Raw genomic sequence first — 22480 nt, 5'->3', positions numbered from 1 at the left:
GCGTTTACACCCCAAAATAGGAAGTGATGCAAGATTACGTCACTCTGCCAAGAGCTACTGCTCGCCCGCAAAATGTGGGTAAGCGGCTGGCAAGTAGTTAAAAAAAACTCTTAAAAAATTCTCAATATGGTATTTTATTTTTTTTTTTAACTTTATTTTTAATACTTTTATCAGAATAGTACAATGTTACCATAGTAACATTGTACTACTGGTGTGTGTGTGTGTGTGTGGGGGGGGGGGGTTGATCAGGGATTTTTTTTTCACACTTTGCTTTGCAGGAGAAATAAAGATCATTTTTCCTACAATGTAAAGCTTGCTGTCAAGAACCTAAATCATTCATGAACTGTCATGAATGAGTTAAGTTTTGACAGCTCAGGATAGTGATCTGTGATTGGCTGGAGCTGGTCACATGGTACAGGGTGCTGTGATTGGCCTCATGTATCATGTGGCATCTGTGGGTCAATCACAGCTCACTAGGAAGAGGAGCAGAGCTGTTATGAATGAGATTGATTCATAACAGCTTTGCTTACATTGTGATCATGTGAAAGCATAGCGATCACATGATCACCAAGTGTCATTCCACTGTGTTCCAATGCCATTTCTAGCCCAGCCATCCCAATGTGCTTCTCTTACCTTATCCACAGGAAAATTAAAATCTTGTCAGTGTATTTGAATTTTTGAAACGATTTTCAGATTCCATCACTTCCTGTAGATCGTCTCTCAAAATTCACTTCCTGTAGGCTATATCCCAAGAGGGGGTGATATGGTGTGTGTTCACTGTTCTGGACCACACCTCCCTCATTACAATACTACCTACAACCCACTTTCAATATAATCTCCTTTAGATATCTCATCAGCTATGCAGTACAAGAACCTGTCTGATTTGATACAAATTGAATAGATTGCTCACGTGTGCCCTGCTATTCCATAGTCAATGTAAAGAAAATTGTACAGATATTGTACAATCAGATGGCCATCTTTACACAAGTGCATAGGAGGCAATGGACAGAGACAGTCAGTTGTCAGGCCCCATTCACATCTTCATGTACTGAAGACTCACATTCCTGAATGCGTTTGTTTTGGGTGTTTTGCAGTGTTTTCACTCATCATGTCCAACAATCGCCCCACAGAAGCTCCAGAATTTTTTTTCAAGCGTGTGTTACCACAGTTTTTGATGAATTTGCAGCACTTGGGGTGCCTTTTACATGTAATGACAACACAAACACAATGCACATTTGCAGCGTGTTGCTGAAACGCATGGCTAAGAGCACATTTTCTGTGCAGTTTTCCATGCATTCAGAAACACATAGATGTGAATGGAGCCTCATTGTTTTTGTGTAAACAAACTCATTTCACTCTCAGGCCTCATTCGCACCTAGAGTAGTGGGAGCGCATGTGTTTGGCTCATTTTTCCAGTGACACACAAAGGGCAGCCTGTTGATTTCAATGGGCTGCGCTACACGGGGGGAAAGTAGCTCATGGGACATTTTGGATTGGTGCAAGTTGCATGTTTTTTACTGTATGTTTTGCTGCGTTTGTCACCCAATTTTTCATGTGGCAAAATGTGTTTTTGCTTCTGTGTTTGGTCTGCCGTTAACAATTAGCCTCCCTGGCGGTATTCCCGAGTGTTGTTCGGGGTAAAGTTTCAGTACCAAAAGCCGTAACCCTGAGCTACACTCGGGAATACCATGCAGCGCTGCTCCGCGATCCCTTGGTCACTTACCTTGTCCTGCGCTCCCGCGATGTCCCTCCTGCAGTGTTCCCGGCAATGTAATTCCGCGGATGCCTGCATCTGTCATCTGGGTTCCATCCCCTGCGAGCATCGGGACGTACGGGGGACGGAACGGCGGCAAATTTGAAAATGACAAAAAGTGACATTCACAAAAATCAATAAAATCACATAGTAAAACATTACTGTATCAAACCATTTCACATACATTTTGTCCCAAGTGCTTTGTCCTGTGCCCTGCCTGCATTTTTACTGTTCTTTCTGCCTGGAAACTGAGAAACGTCCATGGCGTCCAAAAAGCGTCCCTTTAGGTCAAAAGCGGTTTTAGACCAGCTAGAGATCAGTGATAATAAATTAGAACTACTTGCAGAATTGAGTGATAATGATTTGTGGGGAAATTCGTCGTCAGACACTGAAAACGATTTTGTGACTTTGCTCAGTGATGTGCAAACTTGGCGCTATATTTCAAATTTCAGTGTTTTTGGTTTGATTATATTATTGAATTAAATTTATTATTATTATATTATTATTTTTTATGATTATTTATTAAATTATAATTTATGATTTCGTGTTTCAAGTTTTATCCTACCCGGGATGTTTACTAGACTCTTGTTCGGACAGATTTCAGTGAGTTATTCCTAAAAATTACAGGCCTACAATATAAAATGGCAAATTTCCATGCAAAATAACGGTACTGCTTTCAGCACTAAAAATCTGAAATATTAAGCCCGCCAGGGAGATTAATGACATTGCAAGTGCAGCTAGGTAATTTTAGGTGTATAAATGTGGCCATCACTATACAATCTGATTCTACAAACTCTGTACAATATCCTTTAGATTTACCAATCCTATGTAATTAGAGGACACACCATCTATCCAATCATTCTATATCCAATCAGGCAGGCTCTTGCACTACATCAGGGGTGTCCAGTGGGCTGCACGCGGTGCCAGGGAGTTTAGCACATGGCCTAAGCCCATCTGAAGGGATGCTGGGGAAGCCAGGCAACTGCACAAATGGAGAGATGTCAGTCATGCTATGAAAAAATAGTTGATGGGTGAAGGGTGTGTGTTTTAATGAGATCAGTGCAGAATGTGTGTGCTAATGAGGTCAGATTCTAAACTCCTCCTGTGTCTTACTGGTTTCTCTGTCCTCAATCTATATACCAACAAGCTATGCAGCTTTCTAAAAAATACAGCAAGGGCTAAGGTCAGACCTTGTTCTCAAAATCAAAGAAAGCTTTTATTTTGCAACTGAAGTACATTATTTGTATATTTGTACATAGGGCAGCCTGGTTTTTTTTTTTTGTAAAAAAAGGTGAACTTAGCCTTCAACATCAAGCCCAATTTTGCAACTGACATGTGGTTGTAAAACTGTACATATCATCCAAACTACTGTACTTTCAAAAAAGGTTTGGATTCTTTATTAGATACACAGAATATAACTGGATACTAACATTCATAGGTAAAGTTGATCCAGGGAATATCCGATTGCCTCTCGAGGGATCAGGAAGGAATTTTTTACCCAGCAGGAGCAAATTGGATCATGCTTTGCTGGTGGTTTTTTGCCTTCCTCTGGATCAACTGTGGTTATAGAATTATAACTTTTTTTTTTTCTTTATGGTTGAACTGGATGGACTTTTGTCTTTTTTCAGCCAGACTAACTATGTAACTATGTACTGTTTACTGTGTATCCAGGTGGATTATACCTTTTTTTTTTCAGGACAGATTGGGCTTTCATTTGGTGGGAAGTATTAATGGGAATCTCCTGATTTTATTTATTATCAAAGAAAAACTGGCCCAAAATAGTAAAACATATACATGTTTTACATTTAGCTGTATATTTTTATGCCATTACCGTGTGTCACCTCCAAAAAAACTGCAAAATACATTCTCCTACTCTTGACAATCATGCTGGTACCACATATGTGTGATTTGCTCTTTATACCCGAGGTAGTGCCAAGAAACAAAAGTACATATTTTGTTTTTTTTGTCTAAACACACTGACACTACCACTCCCACTGACACTAAATATAAAAACCTTCTTTCCTTACCTAAAACAATCTGACACTAACCCTGCCATTAACTGACACTTGCACTGTCACTAACAATAACTGACACTGATGCTAACTGACACATTGAAACCAACTTCCATTCACTGATATTTACATTGCTACTGCCACTGCCTCTGCCACTGAATGACACTCTACCACTAAATTACACTCTGCCACTAACTGCCACTAACACTGCCACTACACGCACTAAGCTAGGTAAAGCATTGAAGCAATTCATTTTTTTTTGTATGGACTTCTTCTGTGAGGAGGAATTGATACATTGTAGACAACACAGGCAGCTGCTATGGAATGAATGATCACTGTGATAGCCAATCAGAGACTGTCACAGAAATCATGTAATCGGTATCTAGTTCTCCCAAGTCCCAATCATTAGTAGATGAGAGCCCAGTGTTGGGAGTACGCAATTGAGCACGCTTCTAACACAAACACAAGAACACATGTATGTGGCCCCTGGGTTTAAAGCCCACATTCTGGACGCTGCAAATATGTGTTATGCTGTTGTGAAGGATTTAAAGGGCATCCATAAGGAGACACATGGGATCTTCCAATGTTGATCTACAGTGGTTGCTCCTATATTTCTTTGTTCATAGGTTCTTTTTAAATAGGTAAATAATAAATCTGGTAGCCTCACCATTTAAATTGGCACAGAGCTACGTCTGTAAACTCAGTTAAAATAGTGCATTTACATATCCTCAGTATATTATTTTTATTATCATTTTAAATGTACTTGGACTATTGAGCACCTCCACATAAGGTTCATTGTACAGTGTGACTAAGAAATTATTTCAACCTGTAACTCAAATACTGATTGAGCCTAAAATGGTAACACAACATAATATAACTTATGTTTATGTAAGCATTTATTCTGAGTGGACTTAACTCTTCAAATTTTACCTTTCAAGATAATCGAATGGAAACATGGAACCTGGAGCTGGGCATATTGTAGTATGGGTTGGCCAAGAAGAAAAATTAATTTGTGGATTAACAAAACATACAACCAGCATGGATGTTGTGCAAGCTCTTCTTGAGGAACATCAGACTGTAAAGGGCAAAGGACATGGGCAATTGGGTAATCCTAAAGAGTATTATATCATGGAAAAATGGAAAGAATTTCAATGTGCATTGCCATCTACTACAAAGATTTTAAGGCTTTGGAAGGCATGGGGAGCAAAACAAGTTAACGTAAGCTTTTTTCTAGTAAAATCAGAGCTCATGCAGCCTTGTTTAATATGGAATACTGCTGAATATCACAAGCACACAAACTATCCCCATCACAGTACAGCATCTGCTATCAAATCTTTTCCATTGCACAAACAGAAGAGCATTGTAAGAAAGGCATTTAGAAAACTAGCAGTGATGAAAAAGGGCATGGACTCTCAGGAAAAAAACAGCATAAAAAAACTTATACAGCTAATTGCTTCTCAGGATCTCACAATTAAAAAACAAATAAACAGAATGCAAGAGCTAGATGAACAGATTGAGGAATGCATAACATACCTACATCAGGACAAAGAAGGCAAGGATGAACAGGCAGATCACTGTAGCCACTTAAAAGAAGATGAATTTAAACAGCAAAGATGCGAGTTTTTACAAGACACAGATATCTTTGGAGAATTATTATCCGTTACAGATGAAGCAAATAGCCCTTATATGCATACTGATACATTATCTAATGTAATTAAAGAAAAACCCCATTCAATGCCCAAATTTGAAGACTTGCTTTCTGATCAGGAAAGCCTAAAGGAAAATTGGGAAATGTTTCTTAGACAAGCAGTTGGTGAAAGCTTAGAGTTGGGGGTAAAATTACATTCTCTCTGTAGCTGTATACAAAAAGAAATCCACTATCAAGATTCTGTTCTACTCAGACAGAAAATAGAATATGATGTTTTAAAACAAGAGCTGAAATTATTAACTGAATCAAATAATTTAGTGACTTATGAATTTCCACAACCAAACAACACATTGTTACCTTCTTGCAGTGAAGAGCTACATAATATTACTGTAGCTTTGTCTATTACAAGTATGCAAAGTGATACAGATTCTGATACAGGAATTAGTTCTATTCATAGCCTAAACTCTGATCCTGTTCCTTGACATACAAATGTGGCTACCTGCATACCATAACCAAAATGGGTTGTTAAAAAAATCACACTTTAATCAAATAACAATTAACAATAGATGCAAGTAGTAAGTAGACTGGAGAAGTGCTTTTGTTTTTTTGGTAGTGTGAAATTTGACATTTATGTTCTCTGTTGTTTTTCCCTTTCCACTTCTGTTGTGGTGATGCTATAGCAAATAAGTAACTGCAAAGAACACTAAAACAATGTGAACACACTATGTTGGCCCTGTCATTTACTTGTCTGTCTCCAGCTAATATTTGTTTTGTAATGCTGGCAATACATTAGTGTATTTTCAAATGAACATTTCTACAAACTATCATTTGAAAAATGTGTATGAAAGTTTGTTCAAAGATACGTTAAAATGTAGTTTGCTTTTAACATTTGATTTTGAAACAACTGGGCTTTCCTAACAAAAACCACATTTATAGTTAGAAATTCACTTGTTCAAGAAAAAAATGTTCCATACTGCAACATTTCCCACCACTGTAGTCAAAATATATGTAGATTTGACCCCACTAAAAATTAGAAAATTGAATCTAATTTAGTCTTCCTTTTCATCAGCCTAGTTGGCTCCAGATCACTTATGCTGTCAATTACCATGATGGGAACAATAAGGCAGCTTTAATTTTTGCATAGTTAATATGTGCTTATGCTTACAGTCTTTGCTGGGGCAGCAAATTAAGCTACTTATAGACATTAGATAACAGATGGATGATCTCATTTATGTGAGAGGCTATGGGAACTACCTGAAATGCCATGTAATAGAATGTAAAAAATCCAACAGGCGGGCTCTACCCAAGTCAATTGATGGACTGACTTGGGTACAATCGGCCTGCCCATACATGGATCAAATCTCAGCTGGTCCCTGCTGAAACAGACAGATTTTGTTACATGTATGAGCAGCTTTAACCTTGAGATAAGTGACACCAACAATATCAGTCAGTGCTATCAATACTTCACAAGGATCCAAACATATCTGGTTATAAAGCATGCAAGATTTAGAGATAGAGGGAAAATTTATTATTTATGTCTTTTGCACAGAAGGTCCCTCTTTTTTAAACTCCTTTCTCCTTTAATTACAAACTGCTAATTAAGAAACTGAAAGGTTGTCCAGACTTCTACATTTTCCAAGTTTACTTTTATGGTTTTTCTAGTTTGTCAATGCTGAACTCTGTTTAACCTGCTAAAGAAACATGAAATTATACCTAGGAGCTTTTTACATGGATTTGTATTTCTTTATCAAGGATTTGTATTTCTGTCCATCCAGTTCTACTACACACCATAGCCATGCAGTACAGCTCTGTCTGGTAGGGATAGGCAACAGATTGCTGAGCTCATCTCTCTTTTGCTCTGCTTTCTCTTCCTATCAGCATGCTTTGGGCAGTGTAGCAAAACTGATTAGCTCTTTGTGCTACTTTTCCCTCCCACATTCTGAGCTCTACTGCGCACTGGACTACATGAAGCTGATACCACGTCAAATATAAGACTGTATACTGCTTGATTTAAACAAATACATTTAAGGATGTGTCTTTATAACTGTGTGGAGTTCAGTTTTAAATCGAGTCACAGCAGAACTCTAGCCAAAAATAACAAGATAAAAATGAATAGCTTATTAAAAGATAAAATATTAAAAGCATCAATAAAGAGCACATTAATTATTACTACTAGGTGTCCTACTAGGTGGCTATTAGGTGTCCTCATAATAGTCAAACTTTGAGCCCAAGCTGTCCTTGACCCACTTCAGCCTGTGACTGGAGAGTAACATAACTCTCTCTCTTTTGCTTTCTCATCCTATCTGCATGCTACGAGGAGACTATGAATCAGTAGTGGCAATGCTGATAACCATGCCCTTGTAACATTTTTTTCTATCCCATTGTAATGTAAGCAGGCATAGTCTACATGAGAGTGGCAACTCTGCTCTAAATTCACAGGAAGTTGCATTTGGTGGACTTCACCAGCAGACTCAAAAGATATTTGTGAGACATTGCAGGGGGACTAAGAGAAAATTGTAATTATGTGCAATAACACATAATTTTAATGGGAGACCATAGGTCTGCTTTAACTGATTTCTTCTTTGAAGTGAACCTGTGCTCATACTATGCACACTAAATTGTTTATATATTTTGAACAAACAGGAAAGCAACAAATCCTCAGTAACTGTTTGTACTGTGAAGTAGATCACGTATAGGAATTAGCTATAGGCATTGTGGAGTAATTCATTTTGTGAAGCAGTTCACCACATAGGCACAGGAAAGTTAGCTTATTTCTTTGAGAATAGATCTTGGCAGCCAGCAAGTAAATTATAAAGTCTTTTTCCTTTCCCAAATTATATTAATACATTAAAAAAGTAATCATAAATAAAATAGAGAATAATAAATAAATAATAAAAATAAAATAAATAAAATAAATATAGATAAATATCCTCCTTATCCAAATGTCCACAAGTACAATTCCAAAAAAACTATAGTCCTCTTTTTTCTTCCAAGAAAATATCTCTCTTATTTTCAATCTTCAAGTAATGTCCAAATATTCATATACCTCAAAAACCAAAAAAACTCAATATAGTGTATTATCCTTATATCAAAAGGAAAAACGTGCCATACATAATGAGTCACATCAAACACTAAAATTGTGAATGTGAAAAAAAAAAATAAGTGTATATATATATATATATGTGCTTAAAAATATACACCAATATATATAAAATATATAAACAATTCCAAGTGTGAAAGACACTCTGTCTGTGAGCACTGCAACCTACAATAGTGATCCACTCAAGTGACCAGTGCTATCATACTCTGTGACATACTTCTAATGTAAGCAACAGTAGATGTTTCCAAGCTGTTAGAAATGGACTGAAACCTGATTTCGGAGTCTTTGTTGTGATCTTTGAGAATTAATTACTTCAGAATAAAAGCACCTAGAGAGGTCAGTGAGGGCTTGTTTTAAAGCTCATTTTATGCTTGCTAAAAAGACAACCATTATATTCCCCTAGGCTGGACACATTTCCACTTTGACTGAACATTGCAATATTTCAAGACACTCTTCCTGAATAGCAGAGGAATGTGCTGTTTATACAATAGCAAATGCAGCCTATCCAGTGGGCATGTCTCCTCTTTAAAAAGAGTCACTATATTTGTGGTGTATTTTTTTATTCATATTAATAAAAAGCATTTAATTAATAACATACAGTAATAATACATTTTGTGAATATAAAAGAAGACTCTTGCTCTTAAATGTTTATTTACATAGTCAGAGGTCTATTTACAAAGGTTTAAAACATTAAAATAATAGTTTATTGAAGAAACCTATGTAACCTTTCATACTGTTTAAAATTAAACACATTCAACACATCAGAAAGGAATCTTCTTTTATCAAGGTCACTTATGAATGACATTCTCCTGTATCATACTTAACAAAGCTTGTAATTGTTATTAAGACGACCTGCTTTAGTTATGCACCAATTACTAGCTGACCTTTGTTGCCTACAGCTTGTTATTTTGTCACAATAACCAGAGTTTTTGCAACTTTTTTCTTTCTTCTTTTTCTTGTAAATGTTAATGATTATACTGTGTTTATAAATAAATGCTTACTGCAGCACAGCTTTTAATTGTCTTCATTTAATTTTATTATGTATTATATAAAAAGAAAAGAAAACAAAAAACAATCTGAAAGAGCTTGGGCTAAATGAATCTGGTATGTTAGTATGACAGTGTGCTTGAAATCTAGTTCCAGACAATAATTTAGCAGTACTTTGAGTAAAAGCATCTCAATTCTCTTTAAAATGTTCATGATGGAAATTGAAGCACATTTTAGGAATATGCTGAGTTCTGGATTTTCAAACAGGTTCTAAGGTTACCATTACTTTACCATTATGTCTCTGCCCTGTAATTTAAAATGTCATTGCTAAGTTTTGTTTCTCTGTGAACAATTTCCCTTTGTGTTTTCATCATGATTTGCTTCTTGATGACCATGGGGCATTTTTGTCTAGTACATATATTTTACACATTAAAGATGAAGGCTATCATGAAAAATATTGTGATTGTATGCCAGTTTGTAAATAATACATGCAGGGGCGGACTGACCATTTGGAAACTCGGGCACTGCCCGAGGGCCCGGGGTCAGTAGGGGGCCCCATAAGATGCCCCTAGTACCTTTTTCATTGGCTTTTTTGAGTTTGGGCAAGGACACAGGGGCCCCATGATCCCCTATTTCCCGGGGCCCCATGAGTTGTCAGTCCGCCCCTGAATACATGTAATAATACTATTTAGGGATGAGCAAATCTCCCTAGGTCCAATTTGCTGCAGGTTCTGTTTGAAAACTCTGACCATTTTTAGGTCTTATAGGCAAGCTATTGTTAAAAAAAAATACACAGAAAGCTGGGCACTGCCATGATGACTTCTACAAAATAAATAATAAATAAACAAACAAGCAAGCACATACATAAATAAAAATACCATACAACGGTAGAGGGTTTGCAGAGGGTTTTCATGCAGCTTCAAGGGAAACATAAAAAAAAGTCTGATTTCTTTTGCCTTGGATGACCTACGTCTGATTCTTTGCTTATGTATTGCTATGTATCTTTTTGTTTGCTGTATGTGTATTACCTCCTATTGTATTTCTGACTGATACCTTGTATTACCTGTACCTATTCCTATTGTATGTTCTGAGTTTATTAATAAACTTTATGAAAAAAAAAAAAGTAATTTGAATTGCATGCCTGTATGATGCCTGAAAGCTATATACAGTGTTTTGGAACATAATTTTTTATTTTGATGGACAGCTCCAGTGGCAGCATATTTTGACATCACATATTTGGCTGTGGATTTGTTTTTCTAAAAAAAAAAATAGCTTGGCCCACATATAGCAGTAGTCCAATATGATTAATGGTAATAATAATATGCTTTTTCATCAACTGGCACTAGGCTTTCTTTGACCAGCAGATAGAAATTGGCCAGTGGTTTGCTGAGACTGCTTTACCAGTGGTCTATGGTCTATCAAACTCTCATTTAATGTTAAGATACAGCAGTGTAATGGTCAGCAGCAGCACAGTTTGAGTATGATTGGGATGAAATGTACTAGCAACATAGGAACAGGCAGGTGTTTTATTAAAAGAATATTAGACCAAGATAATGCAAAAAAAAGGCAGCAGAAGGGCAGTCTTAATTGACTTACCCCCATGCTACGCCTATTCTATCTACCTTGTAAAAAGAAAGAAGCCTATACTCACCTATTCTGAAGTCACCCCAGTCTGGTCACATGATCAGGTCCCAATGCTGGTTTCAGTGTAGAGAAGAGGCAGGCAACAACAGATGCCCCATAGTAAGTCTATGGCTGACATCATTGCACAGGCTATACAGCCGTTGTCAGTGATCTCTCCTCTACACTGAAGCCATCATTGCAGAGATCATGTGACAGGACCAGAGCAACTTCAGAATAGGTAAATATAGGCATATTATCTTTTACAGGGTAGATAAAATAGGCTTAAAATGGGTGTGGGAGTAGATTTAAAGTGACTGTAAATCCTCACATTTTAGAACAACCCAAATGAAAGGAAAAGCATTCGTGTTTAGATATAAAAAAATTATAACTACGTTTTATCCCTTTTTTATACAGTAAGTGATCACATATACCGTCTGTTCTTAGCTACATAAGGCTCCATGCACACTGGATTTACAAAAACACCAGTTCTCTTGGCAGAAAAAAAAAACATTATCTCAGGTATTGAATTGTTTGAATGATATCCGTGTAGAAGGAGTATTATTAACTATTATTATATAATTTTTTTTGGGGAGGGACTGTGGTACCCTGTTATTTGGGTCTTCACTGGGTGCCTCGTCCTTGTTCCACCCCTCATTTCCCTGTCCCACCCTTCCTTTCTCTTTTCTCCAGTTTTTTTCCCCTCTCCCGCTTTGGATGTGTCAGATCAATCCTTTAGAATTATTCAATGGGATGTTAGTTAGCTATTATTGATTGTATTTAGATCATTATATTAATCTGTATTAATGCTATATTTTAGAGTTTTGATGTATAGATTGTCTCCTGAAGAAGTGGATTTGTCCAAGAAACGCGTTGGGCCAGTTTCTGATATATCACCTTGTCAACTTGATGCATCTTATAAATAAAATATGTATTTTATTGTGCTTAACTGTTGCAACAATTTTTAGAGAAATTAATATTGTAATATGATCTTTTTTTGTATATAGATATAATAAAATTGAAGTTTACTGTATATTGTTGTGCCTCAAAAGTCTCACTCTGTTGGTTCAATTTTTAATCATATGTTATATTCAGGGATGTGGCACAATTTTTCCCCTTTTTTTCATTCTTGCTTGGCTTATATAGAGCATTTTTGTACAATGTTTAGGCGTGTTTAGTGCTTTTTCTTCCAGAAAACACCAATCAAAAATGCAAACCAGAAGGTTTTTCTTTCTTCCTCTAAACACTAAGCTTAAAATATAGGATAACACTGAGCTGCTTCTACAGGCAAAACACAAAACTCCCGTAGAAGTAACTTTTTTTAAGCCAGTATGCATGGAGCTATAGAGCAGGAGGAGGAGACGCAGCAGCTTAATGAGCTTTCCATTGAAAGGGTGTGCAGAGGGGGTGTCAGCAGAACTGAACCACGCTGTGTTCTCCTGCTGTAGTGTGGTCCATTATTGATAGGAAAGCAGAGGGACTGGCAGGAACCAGCATAAATTTCACACAAAGAAAGCAATACAAAGAGAACAGGATACTTTTTTGTGCATGGTACAGCAGGCACATATTAGGAATATGAAATGTTGGGTTTACATATTCTTTGAGCTTAGTTAGGTCTTGACTTGCCTTCCCCTTAAATCACACATAATAGGCCTAACTTATGTATGTCTAACAAATTTGTATGGGGGCTAAGGTAAGAGTGGAGGGGAGGTGAATGTGAGTAATATAATGCGAGGCAGTTTAGATTCACTGTTTTTACATGTTCTTTTTGCTTTGTTTTTTTGTTTTGTTTTGTTTAATGATTCAGAGGTACACTGTTCATCTGTTGCTGGTCCAAAGAAAGGATTACATGTTATCCCTAAGTGATTGACTCTATACATTGTATGGGGCAATTAACATGCTTTTTCAATGCACTTTGGTGGAGGATCTTGGAGAGTGGGTGAGCTGTGATATTTTTTTTTGGTCAGCAACAAATAAATGCTTTACTTTCAGGGGCAAAAAAGGGGACTTGCAATGAGAAGTTAAGTACAATTTCCTAACTGACCATAATATCTTCCTACACAGTTTGTCAGCTTCCCATACCCTCTCCCTACAGCAGCTTCCAACACACTTACACTATGGCTGCTCTGAGCTCCCCATTTTATAGTAAAGGGGACTGGCTTAGCAAAAGCTCATTTAACGGCCTATTTAAGCATGCTGATCATGGTGCAAAGGCCATCCAGTGCATTATAATGTAAAAGAAAAAAAAGTCCCCATGAATTTACACACAAATTCATTAGGACTGCAATCCCAATCCTGCAGGATGTGCAGCAAACCCAAGAAAGCAATCAATCTGAACCTCATCCCTAAAAAAGTTCAGTAAACCTACAATAGAATCATGCCTATTATCGACATATTAGATTTTACACTGTTCCTGTGCATTTCCTTACACAAAATCAGGCCATTTGTATTCCAGCACCTAAGCATTCATAAATATTGATGGGCAAAGTTCAGTTTCCTCAACTTTCACTCAAAATTTGAAAACGTCCACAAATCACAAACATAGCAACTGAACCTTACTAAAGTCTATGAAAGTCAAATATTGCAATTTTTTCTGGCCTTTTTCAAAGCTAATTTGCAAGCTTTTAGTAATACATCAAGAGTAGCTGGACACTGCTATGAGGGACAGGTACCAATGCACAAAAACATTTTTAAAAAATACCATTCAGCGGGGAGAGGTTCTTCAAGTATAGCATAAAGGGAAACAATACAAAATACACAACAAGTTCAAGTAACATTCTTTTGGGATGTCCTAAACCTGCACATGAAGTGTAAAACCTGTAGGATATACTCTAGCAAAAGTGACATGTATTAAAAAATAACACTAAATGGCATTTCTGAACTCCAGACTGCTTCTCTTTTTAAACTAATCAACAAGGGGATCCCAAGTGATGCCTTAATCCACATACTGTTCTGTAGTCCAAAATGTCATCCAGCATCCCTGGGCAGTGTGTTGGCTTTCACTTGCTGTCCAGGGAACTGTTATTTGCAGTGGGAGATTGAAGAGAAAGAATCATTGGTTTGGGTCATTGAGTTTGTGACAGAGGGGAAAAGTTAATTGTGATTACTGATGGATCTTCATCACTGGATGATGTGATGGCTTCCAAATTCCAAAATATCCCTCCCACAGACCCCTACATCCACTGAGCCAGGAATTCTTTCAGCTTGCTCCTATTTCTCCTCCTCCTGAAAAAATGGTCTAGTATGGATTTTGGGCTGCACACCTTTTTTTATTTTTGTTGCATAGAGTCCCTCTTAAAAATCCACAGCAGGCTCCCATTTTAGGATAGGGGTCTGGTATGGATTTTGGGGAGGCCCTGTGCCATATTTTTTGTTTGTTGTATCGGACCCTCCTTAGAAACCAGACCCTATCTAGAATAAGTGTATTGCATAGATTTTGGAGGGACCCATAGATTTTTGAATGTGGGTTCCCTTTTATCCATGCAACAGCTTGGTGGCCAGGAAAGGAATGGGCAGTGAGCATATGGCTTCCCCCCTCCATATAAGCAGGCCACATACAGCCTCAAACAGCAGAGTCCCCTTAAAATTCAAACCAGTTTCTTATCCTAGGTAAGGATTTGCTATGGAGTTTTAAGGTGGATCCCACTTAACAAAATGTGTAGGGCTGCCACCAAAAAACCTAACAAACCCTTGTAGAGGCATGTAGCCTGGGTGGCCAGGAAAAAAAGGGAAGCAAGCTTGCAACAAAATCATTAGTTCTGGCACTCTGCAAGGAAAATGACAGTCCACAGTGTAATGGGATGAGAAAATTATCTAGACCAAATGTCCAGTTGCTGTAAACCAATGATTGCTGCTGGGAAGAATTAAAAGAGACTCTACAAGCAAACTTAAAAAGAGAAGCAGCACATGTCTGAGTGTAGTAGTTTACTATTTTATTTCAGAGGCAACAAAAATGCACACTTTCAAGATAAAAGAATAAGAAATATGAAACTGACACTGCTGACAGTTGAAAACCTTGGTGGTGCTGGTGGCTTCCAGCACTTCCTGAATGGTTAGGGGACCATGGGAGGGCAGGAGTGACATCGGCACATCAGGTTGGCAGCTGTGGGCGTGGCACAAGTTCGGAGCATGCATGCTCCTTCATTGGCCCATTTTGTGTGATGCAAGATCAAATGTGACACTGGCATAAACCTGCTGTCTGCACCTTGGCAAGGACAGTTCACACATGTCCCTTGTCTGGCACGGGTGGTGCAACAATTCCTAATTAGGTACCCTGGTTTCCAGGATGTCCCACTGCAAGCCATAAGAGTGTGCAGTCATTTTATCCAGTCATTTATGGAAAGAGCTTGCCTGGCTAAAATGCAACATCAGTGTATGCTGCCTGCTAACCTCCTGATATGTGATACAACCATGAATTAGAACTCAGTTTTGGCCATGCTGAAGCAGCTGCACTAGCAGTAGTGGACCATCAATGAGTATCAATGTAAGTATGAGGTTTTTTTTTTTACCATGTCAGTGCCCCTTGATTCAAGTCATGGGCAACATTCAAAGGGGCAACCAGGATGATGAGCTGTGAAGAGGCAGATGTCATTGAGGAAACTTGTTCTAAACAACAAACAACACAAAGGACTCTGGATCTATTGAAGGCAATTTGTATTGATGCACTAGTTTATATTGAACTGACTGTACAAGCACCTGGGCTTTGGTCCATGAAGGAGCGGAACCAATGCTGGTTGCCCATCCTTTTGAATTCCTGATGCAAAAAGGTGCAAACATTTTGCCATGTAAAGGAGACGCTGCAATAAAACATTTTTGGCCATATTTCTAGAAATTGGCAGGATCTCTTTTCATACCTAATGTTTCTCCGTTCCTCAAGTCACTGAATAGAGGAGCAGTAGTGGTAATGGCTGTCTCAGTGGCATTTTTAGGTTGTTTTTACAAATACAGTGGATTAGCCATGCTACTGGCAACAGTCACAGGCAGCACCTAAACCATATGATTGTAGACTACTTAGGGTCTAAGGTGCTTGTAGATGTTTTTCCATGTAAGGGTTCCAAGGACTATTGGGTGTTCAGTCTAGACCACTGGCTGGAGCTTGCACAGTATTCACTGGAGCTTCTGGCTTGCCCTTTAGCCAGTGTGCAGTATTAGACAGCATCCAGCAAAACACAGACACTTTCTTAAAATTGAACCCATCATGGATCAGCAATGATACCAAAACCCCTTTAGCTGTGCTACGGACTAAATGTCTCCTTGCCCCCCCCCCAAAAAAAAAATAATGCTTTACACTTTATCAGAGCTTTTACAGAGCTACAGGGTGCAAACACTATCAATCTGCAGACTGTTCTTCTACCCTCCATCTTCGATCTCATTGTGTGTTCTCTAGTAGAGTCCTGAGCCATTTATAGCTACCTTGCAGTATGAGAGATAGCCTTTCTGAGTGCTCTTACTGTCCAGCGTCTAGTGTAATGACTGAAAATCTTTTGTCTGAACAGTAGGAGAGAGAGAAGCATTGGAGGAATGTTTTCCCATAAAGTAGCAGCTCTTACTGTGTTACTTTTTTCCCTTAAGGCAAGCATTTTAGTTGACAGCAGTCCAGAAAATGGCAGTTGCAAGCCTAGATGTGTCTACAATATTACTGATTTCAATTAATGTTTTTTTTTAAGTCACAACTACATATAAATATTCCTAACAGTTAAAATAGTTTAAATAGTTTAACATAATTCAACATAATTTATTTAAAAATCCATACTGTATAATACATACAGTTAATTAAATATACTTTCCTTTCTCTGAAAATTCTGCGGTTACTGTGAAATTTTGGACTTATCAAATTTCTTGCTCTTGTTGTGCCTCACTTTTCCGCGTTCTTTTAATAAGTCTCTTCTTTTGTCACTTTTACTTGTGATCTCTGGAGCTCTGCTGAACATTTAACTAATGAATGTTTTATAAATGACTTTGTGTAGCGTGCTTTCATAAGAGACGACTTCTTTCTTTCCTAAACAGAGCAGCAGGGTCACATATTCTTTACTCTGTTGTTAAAAATTGGCTCAACAATCTAAAGAGAATCTAAGAATGAAAGAGCTGAAACATGAACAGACACTGAAAGACATTTGCAGAGGCACAAGAGATCAGCAGGATGGAAGGGAAACTTCATCACCATAGGGAGAAGACATGTACTGAACATTTCCTAGGTATTAACACATTTTGTTCCATCTGTTTTCTTATCTAATACCAAGGAACTTAATAACTACAACTAGCTGTAAAATGTGGAAATATAGAGAATAGACATACAGAGATAGGCAGACTAACATTTGCTGAGCTCCCTTGGCAATGTGACCAGGCTTGGGAATCATTAGTGCAAATGATTATACACAAGTGATTCAGATGACACAGATACGATGGGAGTCTACTCTTCGTTGCAGAAATTTTCATGCATGCTGTAGAAGCTATAGCTGGTTATACATTAGTAGATTTTGGAATGAAGATTTGCAAGACAATGTGTATGAAAATTCCCAGAACATTTGGCAGCCTGACAAATGTCATTTGAAAATACTTCAGAAGTTCATTTGCATTTAGCACTCGATTTTGGAATGAATGGAAGAAAACCACATACACTGTTAGAAATTAATTCATTCACAATAAATTTTCCACCTTGCCTCTTTGAATTTTCTCACAACTGCAGTCAAAAATGAATATTGATTTCACCCAACAATTAGAAAAATGAACATTCGTAAAGTGAAAAATGTCATGTGAACTGTTAGCGTATACCCAGCTTAAATGACTGATTAAAGAATTTGTAAACCTTCCATTTCATATTCCTATGTGCCTGCTGTACCATGCACCTGTATGAAAATATATCCTGTTCTCATTATATTGCTTCCTTTATGTGAAATTCCTGGTATTCCTGCCAGTTCCTCTGCTTTCCTATTAAAAATTGACCACACTAGGCATACGAGCACAGCGTGGTCAGTTCTCTAGCTATGCTAGGAACTCAGCCTGCTCTCCTCCAATGATGAGACATGTCCTGATAGCCACCCCTGTACAGCCGTTCACTGGAAAGATCAGTGTACTGCTGTTTCACCTCCCCTTCTTTTTATGCAACTGAAAACAAAGGGAAATATATATTTATACAATTTTTTTATATCTATGCACACGTTTTGTTTTTCATTTCAATTTAAAACAGAATGGGTTGTTTTACAAAGTCAGCATTTACAATCATTTTAAAGGGTAGGGTTACTGTACCAAAAACTCATGTGGCACCTAGCAGTTAATTGAGCCATCCACTAAATTCTTCTATGTGCCTGGGGCTATTACACTCTGATCTCTGCATCCCACCTAAACGGTTCCACCTAACCACTGCAGTCATTACTAGGGGTCTCAGTTTCTGCTGGATACAGAAGCTACACCATGGTTATAAAGGAGGGGAGTAGTCAGCACATAGAAGGGAATATTTTTCTGATAAAGTCCCCAACAAACATGCAGAATCATTGGGTGACTCAACCCAACATATCTGTAATGTCAGTTTTGTGCCAAGTTTAAGTCACAGAAATAGATTTTCAGTTAGACAGACATTAATACCATCCACTTTCCTTCTATAGTAGGTGCACATTGCATCTAAATGTGACTGTGCTGTACAATGGACACCAGGGTTTGACATAGCACACTGTGCAATCAAACAGGCCTGGAAACAACCCTTCACATCCTCAGCAATACAAGTCTGTGTAAGGACACTCATGATGAATGGTGTGGCCTTTGTTCATCTCTGCTAGCAAAGCGCAGGAAGAACATGTCCACTAGGAGAAAAAGATAGGTCAAAGCATTTTTGCGAAAAGATCTGCAAAAAATACAATGTGTCAGTACAGGTATAATGAGAAGAAAAGATTTTTGACTATAATTGGGCTTTAAAATTTAAAACTGTAGCTGCTGACTTCTAAAATACAGACACTTACCTGTCCCTCCGTCCATCGATGTCCTCACTATGACTGGTTTCACCACCCATCTTCTTTCTCCGGCTCCAGCTTCTTCAGTGTGGGCACCCGGCTGTTACAGCTTGCAGCTTTACAGTCGGATGCTCACTGCACATGCACTAGTAGCGCTGCGCTTTGTAAATGGTCCCTTAGTCTTCTGGGACCTGTCATGTGTCCCAGAAGACTATGGGGAAGGGGGGATGGGTAGGATAACTTCGGCCTCCCATTGCCTCCCACCGAAAGTGGGAGTGGGTACCTGTCAAATTCAGGCACCAGCCCCCCACTCCCCAAAGGTGCCAACCCTTAACGGAGAGTGGGGGACAAAGCTTTAAAGCAGAACTTCCCCTTTTGGGTGGAGCTCAGCTTTAAAGACTGCTTTCTTTTCTGCATGGGAAAATATTATTTAAGGTATCATTTATTAGATGGTTATTATGAAGACAATAATAATTCCAAACACAGATTTTGGATGTAATGGTTCAGAAATGCATCCAGGTATTACAAGTGTAAATCATTAAACCAATTAAAAATTTTTAAGATAATGAAAATCTACTTTGGAGTGAGAATTCCTTGATCAAAGTTAGTATTGTTTGTATGTCTAAAGTTCACACAGTGGTCTACAAACATTTATAGAAACTTTTGTTAGATTAATGGCTCTAATGGCTCAGGCTTACAGTTGACATTTTTCTTTTTATAAATATCTCAAACAAATGTTCTACAATTACATTCATACACAAGTTCATTTGCACATGCACCTTTGTTAAGGTACAGCACTAATTGCTCCCAATGTTCCACTGAAAACCTGGGGGCCTCATCTTCTCCAATAACTTCCTATTAAAAAGAGTTCTGAGATTTCCAAGTTACAGTACTGTATGGCATATCTAGGACAGCAAATACAGGTCATTCATATAAATACTGCATATTTCTTTATTTTACAAGAATAACATAAGCTGAAGTGCTTACTACTTGTTTCAGAAATGGAAATGCCCTTGGGGCACTACATTTCATGGGTTAAAGGTCATTAGTATGGTAATGTTTTATTTTTATTTGGTAAATAAGTTATTGTAAACTCTCTTAAGTGTTGTTTAAAATGAAAAATGTATTAGATTGCTCTAAATTTAGTTTCAAAATAAACAAAAATTCAGAACACTATAAATATCTAAAAAAAAAAAAAAAAACTTTCTTTGTACTATTTTATCAATACTGTAAAGGGGGCATGCTCAACTGCTAAAAAAATATTCTGCTGTTTTTTGCACAAGACAGGAACACCCAGGGATAGTCCAAGCAGGTTTATCTTGCATTTCTATTCAGCAAGACAGCAAAAACACAGTTATCAATGCAGGAGGGCTTTATAAAACATGTCCACAGCAAAAAACAAGGAAAAGCTCTGCTCATACAAGCCACTAACTAAATCAGGTCAGCTCCTTTAAAACAGAGTGCCCCCTAATGGATTTCCCAAAACAACCGGGAAGTACTTGAACCTTTTTAGTGTTATGTTAGCACTCAGCCTTTTTGCCCAGCAGAATACTCCCATGGCAGAGAGGGCAAGACAGAGAGGATGTGAGAGCCTGGAGTATCAGTCAGCTCACAAAAAGTCCTGTTGACATCCGAGACTAAAAGTGAGGTCTGGCTACAACATAGGATGTGAACCTAGGATTGGAGGGTTTATCCCACCCAAAGAACTACAACGCCTCTGGGCTCAAGCACCCAGAACACAATCTAAGATTCTGAGAAAACAAAAAGCTTAAAGTTTTTTTCTCTACGTTAGTCATTACCCTTGAGCCCTATACCCAATTTAAAGAATTTGTCAAATATTTTTTTTTACTGTTTACATTTTTTTGTGAAGGAGTACTCATTTACACAGGAAAGGGGAGTTTGGTGAAGGGAAGCTTAATGTTAAAGAGTGCTTTGATGCTGTGATAAGCTCCTCCTCCACAGACCCCCACAACACCTGGACCAGGGTTGTGGAGAAGTCATCATCAACATAGGGACAAGGTGCTTTGGGAGCTGTATGCTTTCCCCCTATTTTTATGGCCTGCCAAGCTGAATGGACATAGGGCCTTCTTTAATGCAGGGTAAAAGGAGAAGCTACCCCGGGCCCAGTCATTGTTGTGGGGCCCAAAGCAGCTGCCCCTTGAGCCCCTTGTCTTGGAGGGTCCCGGTGGTGGCAGGAGCAGTGGGAAGGCGAGCATCAAGGGCCGCTAGAATTGAGAGGCCATGAGCAAAAAGACCTCCATTGACATCCAGAGAGGTGAGCAGCATTCCCAGCGGCGGTGCCTCCCAGAGCATCGACTCCAACCTCCTGGCTTGCGGAACCAACAACAGTAACAGCTGCCTGGAGGACAGGTTGACCAGGGGCCCAGAGGACAAGGACTCTCTCTCACTCCTCACCTCTCTCACCCCCCTCTTTCTCTGTCACCTCCCTCGCCTCCTCTCTCACCCCCCCCTCTATCTCCCCTCCTCCCCCCTCTCTCTCTCTCATCCCCTCTCTCTCTCTCTTTCACCCCCTTCTATCTCTCTCACCCCCCTCTCTCTCTTTCTCACCTGCCTCCCTCTCTCACCCACCTCTCTCTTTCTCACCCCTGCTCTCTCTTACCACCTCTCTCTTTCATCCCCCTCTCTTATCCTCCTCCTCTCTCAGCCCCCCACCCCTCTCTCTCCCCCTTCTGTATCTCTCACCCCTTCTGTCCATTACCCCCCTCTCACCCCCTTTCTCTAATCCCCCCTTTCTCCCATCCTCCCTTCTCTCCCCTCTCTCTTTCCCTCACCTCCTCTCTCTCTCTCATTCCCCTCTCTCTCCACCCCTCCAATAAAGGCAGGGCAAACTGAGTGGACACTATCTGGTACATAACAGCAAGTGAGGGGGCGGGGCCTGAGCATGGCGGCAGGGGAGAGCTCGATGTAGGAGCTCTTGGACGGAGCTCCGTTGTCTGACCTCCCCAAGCCTCCAGGTCTATCCCCTCAGGCATGTTAGAGCCCTGCAGAGTGGGACTTACCCTGGCCTGACGGCTCCCTGTGGAGGAGAAGTGGATGCTGACGTGGGGAGAGAGAGGAGCGGCTGCAGACTGGCAGTGAGAGAGTCTCTGGATGCTGGGAGACGAAGGGGGCCGGCGCGATCATGTGACCGGCCGCAAGGCACCACTGGGAGATCGGGAAGCCGGCCGGCCGGCGTTTTGCAGTGAGAGAGCAGCGCCGACCTGTTTGCCGGTGACCGATTTATTCTCCCCCTATCCCCCTGAAACCCCTCGAGCCTAAAGTAAAGCGGGAGGAGAACTATTGAGATCTGGACAAGGAGATCGAGGAGATCCTGGGGAGTTCCCCCCCATGAACGGAACCTTAGAGGAACTGAGCGAGAAAGCACTCACAAGAAGAAAACATATGAGGAGGGTGAGT

General features: G+C 39.1%; 1 protein-coding gene across 1 annotated transcript in view; it reads left to right on the top strand.

The window, feature by feature from the left end:
• RASSF9 (Ras association domain family member 9) overlaps nt 1–9523 on the top strand; it is a 44232-nt gene extending 34709 nt beyond the window's left edge. Inside the window, exon 2 of the mRNA XM_089652383.1 lies at nt 4704–9523. Coding sequence (XP_089508509.1) covers nt 4720–5895 — 1176 coding nt within the window. The 5' untranslated portion in view covers nt 4704–4719 and the 3' untranslated portion in view covers nt 5896–9523. The remainder of the gene's footprint in view (nt 1–4703) is intronic.
• Nucleotides 9524–22480: the final 12957 nt, after the last annotated feature.

Source organism: Staurois parvus, unplaced genomic scaffold, assembly GCF_062004578.1.
Source record: "Staurois parvus isolate SC_StPar_1 unplaced genomic scaffold, SC_StPar_1.0 ptg000025l, whole genome shotgun sequence".
In the NCBI taxonomy this organism is placed as follows: Eukaryota; Metazoa; Chordata; class Amphibia; order Anura; family Ranidae; genus Staurois; species Staurois parvus.
This window is presented reverse-complemented; position numbering and strand designations above follow the sequence as displayed.